This window comes from Rhinolophus hipposideros (assembly GCF_964194185.1).
Source record: "Rhinolophus hipposideros genome assembly, chromosome: 11".
Lineage (NCBI taxonomy): Eukaryota > Metazoa > Chordata > Mammalia > Chiroptera > Rhinolophidae > Rhinolophus > Rhinolophus hipposideros.
In genome coordinates this window covers 73,594,171-73,613,982 of record NC_138057.1, presented here as the reverse complement: position 1 = coordinate 73,613,982, position 19,812 = coordinate 73,594,171, and the positions used below count along the sequence as shown (strand labels likewise).

Sequence of the window (19,812 nt, the reverse complement as noted above, 5' to 3'; positions counted from 1 at the left end):
AGAAACTTCTTAACGGTCTAGAGAAAAAGAAGGAATATACTCCAGCTTTTCTTGTGACACTTGTATAACCTTGGCATTCAACCACATAAGGAGACACTGTAAGAAAGAAATTTATCAGCTAATCTCATTAACATAGCTGTAAAAATTCTTAAAATAGTACCAAATATATAAAAATATAATTCATAATAACTAAATTGGGTTTATTCCAGAAATATTGGTAATAATAGAAAATCTATTAATATAACTTACGCCATGAATATATTTAAAGGGAAAATTCATGTGTCACCAATAGACAGAAATAAAGCATGACCATGTTCATGAATAGGAAGACTCAATATGTTGAAGATGTCATTTCACTCCAAAATGATCGTGGATTACGTACAATTCCATTCAAAATCCTAATAGGATGTTGCATTGTACTTGGCAAATTCATTCTATAATTAATACAGAAAAGCCAAACATAGAGCCAAGACATACTTGAAGGAAAAGAATGGGTTGTGGAAGCTTGCTTTACGAGATACCAAAACTTTTTGTAGAGCTGTAGTAATTAAGACATTAGAAATGGCACAGGGATACACAAATAGACTGTTGGAACAGAACAGAGATTGGATTATAAAAACAGACCACATGTATATGGGCTCTTTATATATACAACAGAGTTGATATTATAAAACTTGGGGGAATGGATGTATTTTTCAATAATTGATTATCTGCATGGGGAAGGAAAGGAAGACAATTTCCATTTTGTGACATATGCAAAACTAAATTCTAAATTGATTAAGGATTTAAATGTGAAAGGCAAAATTTAAAAACTTTCGGAAGACAAAATAGGAGAATAATCTCTGATCTTGGAGTAGAGAGGGATTTAATTCACCCAAAATATACATTATATAAAGGAAAAATTAAAATTTTGAACTTTTGTTCTTTAAAAGATACCATGTAGAGAATGAAAGGACAAGTCTCAACCTGGGGTAAAATATTTGCCATATGTAAAACTAACAGAGGATTAACATCTGAAATATGTAAAGAACTACTACAGTTAAGAAGCAGAAGACAAATCTATCATTGGCAAAAAGCATGAATAGGCATTTCACAGAAGAAACTCAAATGGCTAATAAATGTATGGAAAAATGGACAACCACAGTAGCAAGCATAGGAAAGCAAATTAAAACTACAGTGATTAAAACAGGAGGTTTGCAAAAATTACATGTCTGATAAAGCCAAGTGTGTTATAGTAGAGATGTATTGCAGAATTTCTTGTACTACACTTTGTAGAGTATGTAGCATAAAACTATTTGCATTCCACCTCTAGATGGAATTGTGTGTATGTATACCTGTGTACATACATACACCTACACACACTTCTTGGTCACGTATAGTGGGCTACATGCACAAGCAAGTTCATAGCAGCACTTGTTTTTGTTTTTTAAACCTGGGAAGAGCCCACATAACCATCAACAGAGAGCTGATAACTCGTGGTTTAGTCATACAGTGGAATACTTTATCATTGAAAAAGGAACACTTGTGACAACATGGATGGATCTTGAGAGCATAATGCTAAGCGAAATAAGTCAGACAGAAAAAGTCGAGAACAGTATGATTTCACTGATTTGTGATATATAAAACTGAAAATAACAAAGGAACAAGACAAACAAATGAGAAAGAAAAACTCATAGACACAGACAATAGTTTAGTGGTTACCAGAGGGTAAAGGGGGATGGGGGGTGGGTGATGAGGGTAAGGGGGATCAAATATATGGTGATGGAAGGAGAACTGACTCTGGGTGGTGAACACACAATGGGATTTATAGATGATGTAATACAGAATTGTACACCTGAAATCTATGTAAATTGACTAACAATTGTCACCCCAATAAATTTAATTAAATAAAAAAAAGAAAATGAACTACACTGTAGGGTTTCTAGTAAAGAATTCCAAGTAAAAGACACAAGCCATAGAAGAATACACAGGATGATTTTATTCATGTAAAGTTCAAATTAGAAAAACTAAGTGGCCTAGTATTTAGGGACACATACAAAAAAGGGAAAAGTAGAAATGATTAACACAAACTTTAGGCAATAGTTTCTGCAAAGGGAGTGAAAAGAGTATAGTTGGGGACATCAAAAGTTGTTTTCTGTCTTGAGCGAGGTTAAGGATCAGCAAACTTTTCTGTAAAGTAGGCTCTGTGGGCCATATGGTCTTTGCTATAAGTACTGGGCTCTGACCTTGTAGGTTATAATCAGTAAGCTAGTGGGTGTGGCTGTGTTCCAACAAAGCTTTATTTATAAAAATAGAAGTCAGGCCACACTTGGCCTTCAGACTGTAGTTTGTCAGCCTCTGAGTTAGGTGCTAGGTTTTGGAGTCTTAAATTTTTTTCCTTTAAAAGTCGCTTCTGTGGTATACGTAACTTTGTATGCACATATATTTCAGAAGTTTTGAAAAGTTAAAAAAGAAGATACCAAACCCTTTCATCATGTAATTTTACAAATACAGGGATAGAGATAAAGTACTTCTTAAAGAAAGGTGAAGAATCAAAATTACAGGAGATTTTGCAATGTCTATTTTAGAAACCAGAAGACAGTCAAGCAGTGTCTTGAACTTCTAAGGGAAGTTCAACCTGAACTTCAGATTTCTAACCTGAAATTCTACTTACCTAATGGGGGTACTCAGAAGAGAGGGCCAGGAGCCGGTACTGCACCTGTCAACCTCCTGGGTCTCTACTCTTCCACTCTGCCTTCTCTGTTGGGGGTGAACCCTGTGTCCTCTCGGGACCCCAGCCCTCCACGGTCCTCTGGACTTCCTTCAGCAGGTATTTGTCATGGCACTGCTGTAGGCACTGGAGAAACAGCAGTGAACAAAACAGGCAAAAACCCCAGTGCTCATTCAGCTACAGTCTAGTAGGGAAGATCTTGAAGCAACAAGGCAAGCCAAGTATATAGTATTTACAGTCGTGTTTGCAGTAGCCTCATGATAGTAAGTACTGAGTTGTGAAATGAAGCAGAGAAGGGCAGTGGATGGGGAGTGGGAAGGGGCAGGGATTGCAATTTTAGATACAGATTCTCAAGAAGGAGTGCCTTATCGAGAAGGGGGACACTTCAGTTTCCTTCCTACTACCTTCAGGAAATTCCTCCCGCGTTGAACTCCTCCTTCCCCCGTCATTATGTTTTCTCTACTGGTGCATTCTTAGGAGCTTGCTAACATGGTTGTAGTATCGCCCAAACTCAAAAGCAAAACAAAACGTCCTTGACCCATATCTCCTTTATGCCATTTCTATTTCCCCTTTTAGAGCAGAATTAGAGAGTTGTTTCTCTTAACTATCTAACTTCTCTCCCATTCTCTCCTAAGTCTGCTGTGGCTTTAGCAGCCCCTCTCCACTGAAACAGCTTCTGTTTGGGTCACTTGTGACCTTATGTCAAGTAAAATTAAAACGAGTTAATACTTGCAAAGCTCTTAGAACAGACTGGCATATAATGTATGTGTATGTTTATAATAATGACATCTATAACAGGAAGTCAGATATTAATGTTTAAAAAATTAAATCAAGAAACAGTTATTTAGAAGTAGGGTGATAAACATGGTATGTGATTACTGTGAATTAAGGGGAAGGGGTGTCATGGGGTGGACTGCAATCTTTCAATATAAGCCTCTAGCACCTTTTCTTTTGTTTTTAAGGCTATAAATGTGTATTACTTCGACTTAAAAAAGCTTTTTTTTGTGTGTGTGGTTCTTTTTTGTTTTTTTTTTGCCAAGTAGTTAATTCGTAACTGGCTACTGAACTTGACTGATTGGTGGTAGAAACCTCTATATGGAGAGGGAATCTTCTTATATCTTACTTGTGATCAACAGCGGTCCTGATCAGTTATGTGCAGTTTTCTCTGGGGAGAAAGTAGCTGAGCAGACATTAGTTTTATGGAAGCCTTTGGGCCTCTCCAATTTCAGAATTTGAAAGTTTTCTAGTTGTTGCCTTTTATTTCCTCAATAATGGCTGTTATCTTTTGGATGAGAGGCAGAATGCAAAGGCTGTATTCGCCTGAGCTTTCTGATGACCCACTCTGGACAAATCGAGATGTGGCCTGTCATACCTTGACAAATCACGTTTTTCTCAATTTTGTTTGATAAGATATAGGCTTAACGTTCCTCAGACTCGTTAACCATCTGAGTTAATGAGTTAAAGAGAAAAGCTGTCGAACACTCTAGAGTGCCTTCTATAAAAATGATGGCATCAATAGAGACAAACCCAGCAATATTTAGTTCAGAGTCAGGTAATATCCATTTCAGGCTTTCTTGGTCAATAGTGTAGTGATAATTCTGTATAAGAAAAATGTAAGTTTTTTGTTTTCTTTGCTCAGTTAATGTATATTGATTGTTTTCCTTTATAAATGATAAATAGGGAAGGCTTAACTAAATCTTGTTCTCTAATGTAAATACTTCAGTGTGATTGCTTCCAGCACAAAGGCCCCATTTTTCTTCCAGATTTGCGTGTCTCGAGTTTAATACATATTGCTGTTTGGTAACTTGGATGGATAGCAGGTGGGTCTAAAATAAGACCTTTGTAGAGATGATTTCGTGTAAATCCAACAGCAGTCCTAGAAGGTCGATATGATCCCCATTTTCCAGAATGGCCTATCAGAGAGATGAAGTGACTTGCCCAAGGTCACGTCCTACATGGGAAAGAGGGATATGCAAGTAGGTCGTCGTGCTGCAGTGTCAGGAGAAGGAAGGCTTTGGCTTCAGAAAAGGGACAGACCCAGGAATTAGAGATACAAAGGAGTCTTAGCCCCTTCACAAGGCTTGCCTTGGGGACCAGGTTTTGTTTATTAGGCGCCACCTCTCAGACTATTCTCAGAATCTTTGTGTGGGAGCTGTCACAAGAGCCAGAGGCACGTGGTGAAAAATATCCATGGCACCGGGGGAATTCCAGAATGCTCATAAAGAGCCAAAAAGATAGTCTGAGCCAAATCTGGTAGGTAAAGTTGCTGGTGTAGCTGGATAATAAACTGGTTTAGGTAAAAAGAAGTCCTGATTGTGTAGTAATTGGAGGAGCTCCGTGTGTAGCTTGCAAATAGACTACTGAAGAGGTATGTTACAGCATCTACACACTAAGAGTGTAGAATTCCTCTGTTTAGGTTCATACTCTATATTTTATATGGAATGCCCCCAGTTCTCCCCCATACGATTGTAAAATTCTTTTAAGTTAACCTTTTTGAACCACCTACTATGTGCCAGGCACAGTGCTGATCATTCATTCATATATATATATATATATATATATATATATATATATATATATATATATATATAGTAATTTGTTTTCATTACTTCTGGCAGCAACCCTAGGAGCTGGTAGGTTTCATCCTCCTTTCGCAGATGAGAATATTGGCACTCGGAAAGTTGAAGTGCCTCATCTAAGATAAGCAGCAGAGAGGGGATTAAAACCCACTTCAGTTGGCTTCAAGCTCACTCCCTTCTTACTACCTCATCCTGCCTCCTTGGTTACTCTCCATTTGTCATCCGTTCCCCTTGACACTTGACCACAGAGAAATATTATTGGTATGATTCTGTTGACCCTGGGTCTGAAATCACAGAAGGACATCAGCCTGGCCATTGCCTTGGAATACTCATCTACACTTTTTATTTCAGATTTAGTGAGCACTTCCTGTGTGCCTGGCACCACTCTTGCCACCAGGGAGAGAGAAGGCCGATATGTGGCTTTCTACCTGACACACGTATTCTATTAGCCAGCGCCCCATTTCCACAAGCACTGTTCAGATTCAGCCCGCTCTGTGTGCGTGGCCAGGCTCTGCTGTCCCCAGCCCAGTGCGGGGACCTGCAGTGAGCGCAGCCTGGGTGGGTCCCTGGGGTCTCTCTTTCCTTACTCACCATGGCTTCAGGGTTCACATACTGCAGATCCTGCCAGCCCCTGGGTACCTTTGTCCTAATCACCCCTTCTGTAATTTAGGGCTACTGCAGGTTCTAAAAAACTAAGATTATCCGGTAAATGATGACAAAGGCATGTTTACTTTCCAAAGGAACGTATATTTGTTTTAGTCAGCAGATGCTTTTTGAAACGCGTACTTAGGAAACACAGTTTAGTGGTAGACCATTACCTAAATAATTGAGCCTCCATACCTAATTGTTTGTGTGGTACCCATAACTCTGAAAAGAATCATTACTTTTCTGATAGTACTCCATTTAGGGAAGAAAAAAGAAACTCAACTGGTATCTTCTCCCTGTCAGTTTCTTCCTAACTGTTAGCCCCAGAGAATGTGGGCTTTGGGCAGGCCCTGGACACTAGTGCCCTGGAGAGTGGTAGGTGGTACTTCTGCCTTGCCACCAACACCCTCAGGGCTGGCCCTTAGTAGACGCTTCAGTGTTGGCATGGAGGATGGGTATCTTCCCAACTTTGCCCAAATCCTGTCGTGCCCACTCCCACCAACAGCTTCTATTGTCTTAGCACCACCTGGTCTTGCCACCTGAGAAGGGCTAGTAGTTTGTGACTTGGGAATATTTCAGATTTGGCTTCTTTCCTAATGAACTCCACCTGGTCGTGACCATGCCAGCCTATGTAATGGTTCGGGTTCCTGAATGATGTGTGTACTGCTTTCCTAGCTCTTCTGGACTAGAAATAACTAATCCTATTTGCCTATCTGCAGCCCTTGAAGCAGAGATGAGAGTGGCAGCTAAGGTTTGAGACACTGGCCCGGAGCCAAGGCCTCCTTGCCTGCACACTCCACTCGGCTTGTTCCAGCCCTAGGAACAAACTGCATTATTTTGTTTCAAACTGTGCTCAAGGGAAGCCAAGACCTTGTAACTGGAAACTTACCAAAGAGAGAATTCTGAGACTAAATTTAGTGTTCTATTTAAAAAATAAAATAAGTTGAACATTTTGTTTGTTCATTTTTTATGTTAGAAAAGAGAGAGATTAACCTAGTTCACACCAACAACCTAAGAAGAGTACTCAAAGAAGTGAGAAGAAAACTAATCCTTTTGGTGAAGAGGGAAATCCTTAACAAAATGTAATGAAGTGGCATGAAATACAGACTCTGCAGCCAAACTTCCAAATAGCATTGCCTCTCTAATCTCCATCACATAAAATTTTATTGTGGCTCAGAGAATATTAAAAACTGTTAGAAATAAATGAAAGGAACTTCCATTGGCAGGAAGTGGGAGGAAAGATTGGTATGTTTTATTTATGTGGTTTTTCTCTGGTTTTAAAATGTAAATACAATTAATTGCTTTCAAACTACGTTCTTCATTTAATTGTGGGTGAGTTGATTTACTCTTATTTGTGTTAAACTATAACTAGAATGAAGAACCTTAACATGTTACATACAGACAATAATACAGGAAGGTCTGACAATTAAGTTTGGGAACTTGTTGCAATGATGTTGCTAACCTTTTTTGATACCAGAGGGATTATTCATTAAGAGTCTGTACCAACTGGACAAATAGTTAACCAAGTTTACTGTTTGGAAGTACTGAAAAGGCTGCGTCAAAAAGTTAGACGACCTGAACTTCTCGCCAGCAATTCATGGCTCTTGCTTCACGACAATGCCCCAGCTCACACGACACTGTCTGTGAGGGAGTTTTTAGCTAGTAAACAAATAACTGTATCGGAACACCCTCCCTCCTCACCTGATCTGGCGCCCAGTGACTTCTTTCTTTACCCAAAGATAAAGGAAATATTGAATGGGAGACATTTTGATGACATTCAGGACATCAATGGTAATACGATGAGAGCTCTGATGGCCATTCCAGAAAAAGTTCCAAAATTGCTTTGAAGGGTAGACTAGGTGATGGAGTCGGTGCATAGCTTCCCTAGGGGGGTACTTCAAAGTTAACCGTAGTGATATTCAGCAGTGAGGTATGTAGCACTTTTTCTAGGATGAGCTAATTGTCCGGCCTCATATAGAGTATAAACAGCTTAATTAGTGATACTTTAAAATTTGCTGTGACTTCTACCAGCCACGGTCTCTCTACTAGTTCCTGCCTTCCTCTCCTGCCTCTTCTCCCATTGCTTCAACAAGCATTGAGGACATTTTGGACTAGACGTGGGATTCAGATTGCTAGGGATTCCCAAATGCTAATCCATGGGTTAGTTGTGTTAGAACCACCCAGAGAACTTGGTACAAATTCAGATACGTGTACACCACCTGCAGACACTCTGGCTCAAAATGTCTAGCACAGAGCCACACAATGTCTATTTTTCAAGGTTGATACACAGCCAGATTCAGAAACAGTGAATAGACGGTTCTCATAGACAAAAGCAATATTCTTTGATTGTTGTTATTTTGCATGCTTAGACTCATTTTCATTTTGAGACTACATCATGGAGGCTGGTTACGTTTGCTTGGAACACATGAGTACAGACTAACACTAAAAATTTCTTTGTTCCCATATTTCCCTTTGGAACAGCTTTGATTTGGTATTGGCTAGTCTAGAACAGGACAGAGCCAAGCAGATTCTATTTAAACTCTCAGTAATGTTGGAGGCTGCTGCAGTCCATCAGTGTAATTTTGGTACATGTGTATAAATAGATGAGAGGTGATGTTTCTTTTTAGCCATTGCTTTGAGAACATGTCAGAGAATCTTATTATTTTAGTATAGTCAGTTTGTGAAATAAATGGATATTCCTTAGATTATAGGACCAGTAGTTTATTTTTTATATGACTCTGATGAATCAGATCTCTACCAAAAAACACTAGTGGGTAATGTTCAAGTCACTGACTTCTTAATATACTTGAAGAGCCCTAAATGGAACCCACATTTGCAGACATGTGAATTTCAGTAAAGAAATTTGAGCACCTCGTATGTGCTAGGTCAGCAAGAACAAGGACTCATTTTCTCTGGTTTCTGCAGACTGGAAGTGTGGCCACTTTGGTGAGACAAGGTAGTGTGATGTGAGGTTAGGTTATGCAGTCCGAGGTCGGTACAGATCTTAGAAATTCACATTTTTTTCTCTTCTGCTAATCTGATAACTATGTAGTCAACCACCGATATGATTCAGACAGCCCTGCAGGTGGTATCTTTTCCCAAGAGAAAGGACAGCAGGGCTGAAGGAGAGAGCCCCAGACTTCAAGTGGATGGTTTTGTTCAGTTCCTACCTGTGTACTTAATAGTCTGCGTTATTCCTAGCCATATGGCCCTGGGCAACTTACTAGCCCTCTCGGAGTCTCTGTCCTGTTCTATAAAAATGGGGATAGTATTTTTAAGTATTTTTATTAAAATATAGCTAACATACAATATTGTTTCAGTGTACACCATAGTTATTCAACATTTATATACCTAAAGAAGTGATCACCACGATACATCCAGTAACCATCTGACTCTGTACCACACTTTCACAAAATTATTGGTTATATTCCCTCTGCTGTACGTTACATCCCCATGACTTGTTTTATACCTGGAAATTTGAAACTTATTCCTCTTCACGTTTTAATCCTTTAAAAATTTTTTCAATTACAGTTGACATTCAATATTATTTCATTTTTATTTCAGGTGTACAGCATGGTGGTTAGACATTTATGTAATTTAAGAAGTGGTCTCCCTGTCTAATCTAGTACCCACCTGGCTCTGTATATAATTATTACCATATTATTACTATATTCTCTATGCTTTACCTCCCCATGACTGTTTTGTAACTACCAATTTGTACTTCTTAATCCCTTCACCTTTTTCACCCTGCCCCCTAACCTTCTTCCCATCTATCACCCTGATAAAACCTAGTGCCCATCTGACACCATAGATAGTTATTACATTATTATTGACTATATTCCTTATGCTATGCCCCACATCCCCATGACTACTGTGTAACAACCAATCTGTACTTCTTATTCCTTCCCCTTTTTTCACCCACCTCCCGGCTCCCCTCCCATCTGGCAACCATTAAAATGTTCTCTATCCATGTTTGTTTCTGTTTTGTTTGTTTTGTTCTTTAGATTCCATATAGAATCGAAATCACCTTGCATCTGTCTTTCTCGGTCTGACACTCCACTCAGCACAGTGCCCTCCAGGTCCATCCAGGCCGCTGCAGATGGCGAGAGCCCATTCAAAATGGGGGTAGCATCATACTGACAGCAGCGTTGTTGAAAGGGTTCCATGGTCGTAGAAGTGACGGCATCTAGCCCAGCCCTGGGCACAGACTAATCATTCAGTAAATATTAACTATGAATCTCACCTTTGCGGGGCAGTAAACCCTGGTTTGACTTTCAGAAGCAAAGAGGACAATAGAGAACAGAGACCCTGGAAGAGCTCTGAAGATTTAATTAGTGTAACTGGTGATAGTGGATGGTGAATGACTCCAGGCAACTGAGAATAGCCATGGCAACTCGAATGAGGCTTTCCACATCCACCCACTTCTCATTAGTCACACAGTCATTGACTAAAGTTGTCATTTCTTGTTCGGGTCTCCAAGTCATCACTGCAGAGCGCTAGAATGGCCTTAAGAAGCTGCCGTGTTCACTTGACCCGCGTTACCACCTGACCAGCCTCCCAGGGAGGACGAACAGCTTCTCGTTTCATCCTTCCAGGCTCTGCTCTGATGCGTCTCTCCCTGGGAAGAAAGCCTAAGTCTTGCCCCCGGCAGAATTAATGATTCCTTCTTTCTATGCAGCACACTTGAACCTCTATTATGACACCTCTTTCATAAGGCTTTGGTGTGCAAGTTGATTGTTTGCATTTTGATCTTTCTCTGTCTATTTTAAATTGCTTGAGGGCCTGGTACGTACACACACAGTGGATACTCAGTAATCGTCAGATAACTACAGGTCAGAGCGCAGAGGCAGCACCCTGGGAGCTAAGGGCAGACTCTGGAGCGAGACCCCCTTGGCTCACATCTTCACTCTGCCACCAGCTCTGTGACCTTACCCACCATCCTGAACATCTGGGAACCTTAGTTTCCGCATCCGTGAGATGGGGACAATACCATACCTGCCTTCCAGGACTGTTGTGAAGAGTGACTGAGTTAACTGTGACACACACAGAACAGGGCTGGGCAGGTACAAAACGCTGACTTATGTGGTCATGGGAGCGGCTGTTTTATAGCTTTAATCTTTCTGGGTTACTATTGCTTTCTAAGGTTCCATTGGCCCAACAAAACTCTAGAGGGGATCATCCCTCCCCCCCACACACATGCCTTCAAATCTAGTAACTCCTACCACCTGACGTTTCCTTAGTTTCTTCTCTGGGCAGACGCCTGACAGATAGCTACTGAGGAGCCCATGTAAGGTTCTGCTTACTTGCTTTTACAAAATCGAACTCATTAAAGAAATAGTGTAAATTAGCTACACATAAATTATGATCTTAGAAATATTTTTCAAAGAAGTACAAATGCCCACTTATGCTAGACTTGAGGCAAATAGATTTCTTCTTGAGTGCCAGCTTGAGTCCCCTAACAATGCTTGCGTGTTCCAACGGGTCCTCAGCCCGCGTCCTGACTCCAAGATCGGTTAGTGTTGTCTGTGCAGAATGGATGAGGGGAAGAACCTGGTTATTCTGTATTTAAATGAATTTTTTTTTATCAATCCCAGTGTAACTTTGCCTTGTTCTTTGTCATGTTAATGAAAAGCCTTCGCTTCCCCCACTCAGGGTGCTCCGGGCTTATTTATGCTGTAGTTTGCCATACCATAGCTTCTGCCTCTTCTTTGGTAGCCAAAGCTCTTCCCTGGCAGATTTAGTTGCTTTGATGTTTGGAAGTGTCAAATCTTGGAATGAAAGCGTGTTGCTCTGGTTAATAACTTACTGTAATTACTCTAGCTAGTAGTAGGTAGCTTTAAAAAAAAAAAAAGAGGGTAGAGGGGAGAAGTGATTGAGTAGGCAGATGATTGCTTGACAATGCTTCCTCTTGACTGGATGGGGTTTCTTTTGGAAAGGTTATGATATTGCTGTCAGTGGAAGGCACTCGACTCAACCCAATGTTGGTCGGCTTTTTCCCTTGTGGTTCTTTCCCTCCTACTTCCACAGAGGATAGTGGAGAAACAAGAGGTAGGATGAGTTCCAACTAAAAGAAACTACTTGAATAAAGACTGTCTTTTCCCACCGTCTCCCGCAGAAATAAAATACAGAAGCATTACGTTTCAACTTCTAGGAAAACCAGGACATTCTTTGCCATTTTCCTTCTTTCTACTCACATGTCTAGCTTCTGTCTAGACTAGCTGAAGGTCTTTGATTTCTGAGGCTTTCTAAGTTGCCATTCTGTGAAAGCATTTTTGATGGTTTCTTAAAAGTCAACTTTCCCCTCACTAAATGTAGTAAACAGAATTTGAACATAGTTGAACCATTTATAATGAAAGGCTTTTCTCATACCCTCAGAAATGTTGAGAAGGATAACTTTGAGAGTCCCTACAGATTTTACGGAAAACTCATTGCTGATCACATAGTGTGTTTTACAGTTGAGAATAAGTAAAAATCAAAACCAAGCAAAAAACCCACAACACTATTTGAATTGTGGCACCATTTATTTCCTGATAACTACAAAGATGGTTTATAATTAAGTAAAAGAATCTAGTTCTCAAATTGAAAAAGCCAACAACTTCTAGAAGACATTTTCTAAAAATGTGCTATATGATTAGTTGACATGAGTGGATTTAAAAATGACCCATCCTTAGGAATCTGACCCATCAGATAGTAATCTGATATTCTTTCTATACTCTTTGGTTTGTCAATTTCCTGCTGTTTGGGTTCAGAGGAGAAAGCCCAGTGTCTCTAACTCAGTGATGAAGCAGGTGCCAGATATTTTCTGAGTTCTGGGATGTGAAGAATGACTGTGACCATCTGATTTTTTCCTCTGTCAGCTGTTAGAACTTGGGATCTTAATGCCTTTTAAAATTTACAGCTTCTAGTTGTGATCTATTAAGCAATTGCAATTTGTTAAGTGTCTGGTAATCTTGCCTACCATTCCTCAAGATGTTAGGCTGGAGGCATTCTAACATTCCCCAAACATTTACTCAGCACCTGCTCTATGTCAAGCCGAGGAAGAGATAAGGAGAGGAATCAGTGTGGGCTCTGTCCTGGAGGAGCTCACATCTTTAGTCTCAAGCCCCTGATCTCCTAAGATCTTCCACCCCTGAGGTCTCAGGGTGTTCGGGGCCAAGCACAGAGGGAGGCCGTGCCCTCCACAGTCAGGTGGTGAAGATGGGTGGCTGAAAGTTGGTGGTTCCTAGATAGCACATGCATTCCAGGTGGGCCCGATTGCTGCTGAGATGAGAGAGAAAGACCAGCTTTGAGACAGACCCTGCTCAGCTGAGGGTGAGCTGGGACAGAGGATGGACATTCTTCACGTCGAAGGATGGCAATTCCTCTAGGTCAGTCACAAGTCGTCAAAGCTGAAAGGGGGGCACAGGGGTCATGCAGTCCAGCCACTTGCTTTCTATATTGGGGAACCTGAGACCCAGGGCGGTAAATGGCTTTCTCAGATCAGAAAGGGAATTAGTAGGAACACCAAGTTTGTGAAAGGCAACATGACAGAAACCCAGACTTTCAAATAGGAGTGCCAAGTTGGGATGTAAACCTTTCCGTTTGACAATCATTACTTCACTGTCTAGAATTTCCTATGGATTAAAGACACTGCAGCAGCACCTTAGTTAAATGCAACTAATCCCCAGGAAATTGTCAGACCCGCGTTTGTTTTAAAAATGATTCTTTTCTGTTCACTGGTATGTTGCTCTAGATATTTATTCACCTAATAGCAAGGCAAGTGCTTGTCTCCATAGTTTGGCCTTGCTGACAGGGACGGTGTCTCCTCAGGCCAGTGCATGGGCATAGGGCAGGCCCACAAAGCATTTCTGCTTCATTTAGGCATTATGGAAACACGGTGGCCAGTCTGACAGACCTGGGTGTGAGTCCCTGCTCTGTCACTAGCTATGTGGCCTTGGACGAGGTAGTTCATCTCTGAGACTGTTTATCTGTGAAATGTGATGCATGTGTGTGTGTGTGTGTGTTTACACACACACACACACACACACACACACACACACACCTATAAAATAATACTTCACAAGATTCTGAACCCCCAATGTGGTACCTGGCACATACACTACTGAGATTCATTTTCTTTTTTCCTTTTTTTTCTTTTTCTTTTTCTTTTTTTTTTGAGGGGCTATTCTTACTTTTAATCCATGTTAAATTACAGAGCTCTACATACTTAGGAATCAGCGGAAGCACTGGGACCTAAGATTGTGACAATCTGGGCGTTATCTCTGAGAAATACCTTAAACTAAAAAAAATAATAATGTGTCTGTGATTTTTATGATTTTTTTTTAACTCTGTCATTGATCACTCCTCATTCATTTCCTCCTTCCCCCCCCTTCTCCCTTTCTCTCCCTTTGCCTCAGAGAAAACTAATGAAGCCATACAGAAAGCTCCAAGATAGAAGTGACCTTGTGCACCTTTAATTGAGGACAGAATTTGCTGAAAGTGCGTCCAAAAACCCACCAGTGGTTTACTTTGCAATCTGTGTCCTGACTAGTCTGGCTGTTGGCTGTATAATTTGTCTAGTTTTGTCTGGAGTCTTAGACTATTCAACTGCTTCAGGGCAAAATCTTTTGGGGTGTCATTAAATGGGATTGATAATTGGCTTCTGATGAATATTCATTGTGACTAATGACTTTGGGCAAATTTTACACATACTATCTTTCTATTCTCCCACCAAGTGAGATTTTGATAGGATCATTTTCCTCAACTTGCACTTCAATTAAATATTCACAATACCCCTTTGTTGACTACAACCCAAACTGTATACTTTCATTACTTTTACATTTTGTGTTCTGTAAGAATTGAGCTTAGGCCTTCAGGAAATTTTTTAAAATGGGGTTGGTGTTAGAGTTATTTTTAAAATAAGTGGCTAATGATAATTTACAGGACATAATGTTATTTCTGATTAAGCACAGATAAATTGTAACACTTTTCTTGTGGTCAACTCAGCCACTATTCCTAAGTAACAATGCATGTTGTTTGTTCCACTTAGTATTTGATAAAAAAAACAAAACAATTTCCGTTTTTGTTTGTTTGTTTTCGTAATCCAATGGGTAAATGCATTTTACTCCAATTTCAGAGCCTTGGCCATTAGAAAACCCCCAATGAAAATGATGATCAAACACCTTAGATGTTTGATTTTTATGAGGGCCACAAAATATTAAAATCTTGGCATAAGCTTGGTAGATATTTTTTTTTACTTTAATTTATTTTAAGTGTGTTTCCAGGACCCATCAGCTCCATGTCAGGTAGTTGTTTCAATCTCGTTGTGGAGGGCGCAGCGCACACTGGCCCATGCAGGGATCGAACCGGCAACCCTGGTGTTACAAGCATTGCATTCTAACCAACTGAGCTAACTGGCTACCCCCCTAGATTTTTTATTTTATTGAGGTTAAGGAGACATGAAAAGAACATTGACTGAAGATAAGATCTCTGCCACTTTATCACTTGAAATAGGATTTGGACTCCAACCAATTTAAGCTAAAAAGAGGCAGGTAATCAAGTTCTGTCTCAACCAGGAACATTCTATTGAATGACTTTTTCAAAGAGAATTACAAATGAATCATGTGATGATGATACCTTGCATTTGTATGGCATCTTACCGATTTTAAAGTGCTTTTATTTATTTGATGTGTTGTAGAATTATAGAGTAGGTATGTTATTGAACAAATGGATGAATGAATCCATTGAGGTTTTTCAAAAAGTGGCATATTTGTGTGTCTAAGCTTCTTGTTATTGTTTTGGAATTTGAGTCACATACCTGACTCTGTGAGACTCATGAAAATATTGTTAAAAGCCATGCCCCTAACTATCTTTATACTGTGAGTATATTCTAAGCAGAATTTGGTTTTGACTTATTCAAGAAACACTTAATTAGCTAGCACTTGTATACCGGGGGTGCCAAAAAAATGTTTACAAGTGGACACTTTGATCAACATTGCTCAAGCAGTTGTTCGCCGTAATCAGAAGTGTCTGGACGCTGATGGTGACCACTTTGAGCATCTCTTATAATTGCAGAAGCCAAACGTGACTTGTATTCATCTTTTGTTATCGGTATGTATTGAATATTATAATTTTAATAGTTTTTTCCTTTCTTAAAATGTGTATACCTTTTTTTTTTTGGCACCCTCTGTATCAAGGAGAGGAAGAGAGACAGATCTTTCTGTCCTTTATAGCGAGAGGCCAAACACGTAGGCAGTTACAGCCCCATGAATAATGGGGGGTAGAGCCATGCAAAGAGGGTAGCATTTGCTCAGAGACCGGAGGGAGGAGGAGTTTGCTAGGGGCACAAATCTGGGCCAATTTTGGGGACGGGTGGAAAGAGAGAAAGGAAGACCCCTCAGTCTGCAAATGATTTATTCCAAGGATAAACTGGGAGGGGGCGGTCGACACTGCAGCTGGAGATGCTGCCCTTCAGGTAGACTGGGAACTGGTGGGGCCAGGCCTGTTCCAGACGTGCCCCCAAAGGCTTCCGAGTAGGATGTCACACGACGGGACCTGTACAGTAATAAGAGTACTTTGGCAGCTAGTTAAAGGGTGGGCAGAAAGAGCTGGGGCCCAAGGCCAGTGTCACCCTCCAGCCTGACTTCAGGGTGGTGTTGGAGGACAGTTGGCTCATTCGATACCAGCAAAGATTTTTCATCTCTTCTAACCCTGAAGAGGTTAGTCATGTATAACATGACAGGCAGCCTCCTTCATGTGCATGCCGACGAAAATGCGTTGAAAGGGATGGATTAAACCCACTAGCCTTGGTGGAATTGCTGGGAACAGCTCTGGAAAGCTTGCTGGATCGGCTCCTGTTCATGACATGTACCTGATTTAAAGAACAGGGTCTGGAGGGAAAGGGGGAGGGGGTAGGAGCAGCCCTGGATTTAATACAAAGCTCTCACAACTGTGAAACATCAGCAGAGTATCCAATTTAAAGCTGTTCATGTTACACTAACCTCTGGGATTCTTTTAACTGGGCCTTGGCACGTCACTCTTTCGCCACGTAAATGTCCTTCTGTCAGCAAAGGCCAGTTAACAGCTTCCAAAAGAAGCAAAGTCCTCATGGGAACAGGCTTCCCAGAAACTGAAGAAACAAGGCAGAAGGAAACATGTGTTGTTGGCTTTTGTCACTTCATAGCCCTATCTCCAAAGATGTTGTTTGTTCCCTTCTAGCACTATATTGAATTTTGTAGCAATTTTATTCCGTTATATCTCTGTTTCCTAAAATTTTAATTATGTCAAGTACTGATTAGATGATTTGTCTAGCTCTGAAAAAAATAAAAGGAACATAAAGTAGGGGCATGTCAAAAGAATAGGGAGAGGAAGGATTAGTCAGTAAACAGTGCTGAGGCAATTGATTAACTATGTGGAAAAAATAAATTCTCACCTCAGTCCTTAAACGTAAATTAATTCCAGATGGATTAAAGAGTTAAATGCTAGAGAAAAATTTGGAGGACTTAGTATAAAAGCAGTGGAAACCATCATGGAGGAAAAGATTTTGTCTGTGTAATTGTTTAAACATTCTCTTCAAAGAAACCTAAAAAATTCAAAGAAACCTTAAAAATTCAAAGAAAATTAAATAAGGATAAAGTATTTTCCAAAACATTGCAAAGGATTAGTGCCCTTTGCATATCTAGTACTTGCTTGTAAATCAATTTAAAATACTAATACTTGTTAGAAAAAGTGGCCTAAGAATAGGAATGGACCATTTACCTAAGAAATAATAGTCAAGAAACATGTGACACAGATGTTTCAGTCATGATCAGAGGAATAAAAATAAAATCAAGATAGATACAATTTTAAAGCTACTACCTGGACTATAATTCTTGGTGTTGGTGAGGTGCAGGGGGAACATTCTAGAACGTGGCTGGGGAAGTGTAAAAGAGCCTCCATTCTTCATCTGTTTATTATATTAATACATTTATTATGTTTACATTATTTATTAAGTGCCTTAAAATATTTATAACCTTTGTCTCTGATTTCTACATCTAGGAGCCAGATATAAAAATTATTGACCTGATTGTATAACTTCATGGTAGAAGAGTGGTTAATATAGCTTGGGAAATTCATTGAGTGTCCCTAAAAGATATGTTTTCTAGGAATATTTAAAGATGTGGGAAAATGCCAGCAAATACTGTTAACTTGAAAAAAAGAGAGAGCAAATGAACACTGTAGTTATAGTAATCCTAATTTTATTAGAAAAGGAAATATAAGTGCATATGTGTGTAATACCCCAAAATGTTAAATTATTTTCAGATGGTGAAGACTTTTTTTTTCTTTATCCATTTTTCCATTTTCTAAATTTTCTGCTGTCACTGTGCATTAGCTTCATAATCAGGAAATAAAATAGATTTGTTTTTGAAAGCAAGCACTGATTAAATTTGAATTACGGTGATTGAGTTACCTTATTTTAAATATGTTGGGAAGTAGGTGTTCAATTTTATTGCTAAGTGTGTCCCCACTTTGAGTTTCAGCTCTGAGTTTCTGATGTGCTTCTCTTGCAGTTGACCGCCTGCATCCACGGGTCTGCTGCCATGCTGTACCCCATGTTTTGGCAGCATGTGTACATTCCTGTGCTGCCCCCACATCTGTTGGACTACTGCTGGTAAGGCCGCTGCTTCCCCTGCCCTCGCTTTTCCTGCTGCCGAGCTGACAAGCAGCGTTAGGTCTGTAACTTGTAATGCAGTTGGTGACTCTAAATTAAAAATACTAACCAAAATGACATGAATTGTAGACCACATTTTAGACTGCATGGCCCCATTTTTTCCATATACTTTTCATAGGTGTCATGGTATTTTTAAGAGTTCGAGTAGGTAATACTTTCCCCATTTCTCAGTTTGGGGAAACCAAAGCACCAACCAAGGAGTTGAGTGATTTTTTTTTTTTTTTTTTCCTCTAAGACAAATTGGAAATTGGTGACAAGAACAGTTGAGGTCCCCAAGGTCTTCCCATTTCAGCCATGCCCTCGGGCATGTTCTGTAAGACTTGCTCTCAACTGTGGTTTGGGAACGCAAGCCTGACTTCAAAAGCCTCTGCAGGTTTTTGCTGGGCATTTCACTGTTCAGTGAACTGTGTTTCAGTGGAAGGAAGGAAAGCAGGCAGGCAGGTTCTAGAGTTAGCTCTACTGCCGTGCACAAGTCAGTTGGCTTAAGGTTTTGTTTCCTCCTCTGCGACATGAAGTTGTTCTATACGTAATTAAACAAAGATGAAATGGTGTAGCGGATGAAAGGACCCCGTGTAGAACAGCTGGCCCATGGTAGGTGCTCAGTCAATGTTTCTGCAGAAGCACTGTCATCACTATCCGTCTTCAGTACATTTCCAAAACGAGTGTCTGCGTGACTGCTTTGGATCCGTTTTCCTTCTGAGTAATTTCTTTCTCCAGTGTAACATTTAAAGACATTGTCTCCAGACAGCTCAAGTCAGCAAAAGTTGATCAGGGAACACTACGCATATGCCTGCCAGGAACAGAGAGCTTCAGGAGAAGGGGACCCTCTTGAGGGCTTACATTTCTATCACGTAGGAGCAGGTGATTCAGAACATTTACCTTCGGTTCAAGGTGACTGAGCCCCAGGCTCTCATAATTTGTGCTGGGTTCTGCAGCCTGTTTTGCTGTGCCGCCACTGAAAAGCATCACGAGGTAGCCCAGTTGTCCTGGGAGCCTAAAGGTTCCCACAGTACTTCTGATTTGAAGTGTTGGGTTCACCCTCATCCCGAGAAGCCGCAGGTACAACCAAGCTCTGGGTGGTCAGGTAAAAATCAGCGCCCCTCCTAGTGAATAGCACTCAGTGAATGGCTCATTTCTCCACTACGCATCTTTCTTTTTACCCATGCCTTTCTCCCACTTCTCATGAGATT

The 19,812-nt window shown here is 40.3% G+C and overlaps 1 protein-coding gene across 2 annotated transcripts in view; it reads left to right on the top strand.

The window, feature by feature from the left end:
• DENND1A (DENN domain containing 1A) overlaps positions 1-19,812 on the top strand; it is a 481,754-nt gene that overhangs the window by 244,993 nt on the left and 216,949 nt on the right. For both annotated transcript variants that reach the window (XM_081067070.1, XM_081067071.1), the window contains exon 10: positions 18,462-18,562. In XM_081067070.1, the coding sequence (XP_080923196.1) occupies positions 18,462-18,562 (101 nt within the window). The remainder of the gene's footprint in view (positions 1-18,461; positions 18,563-19,812) is intronic.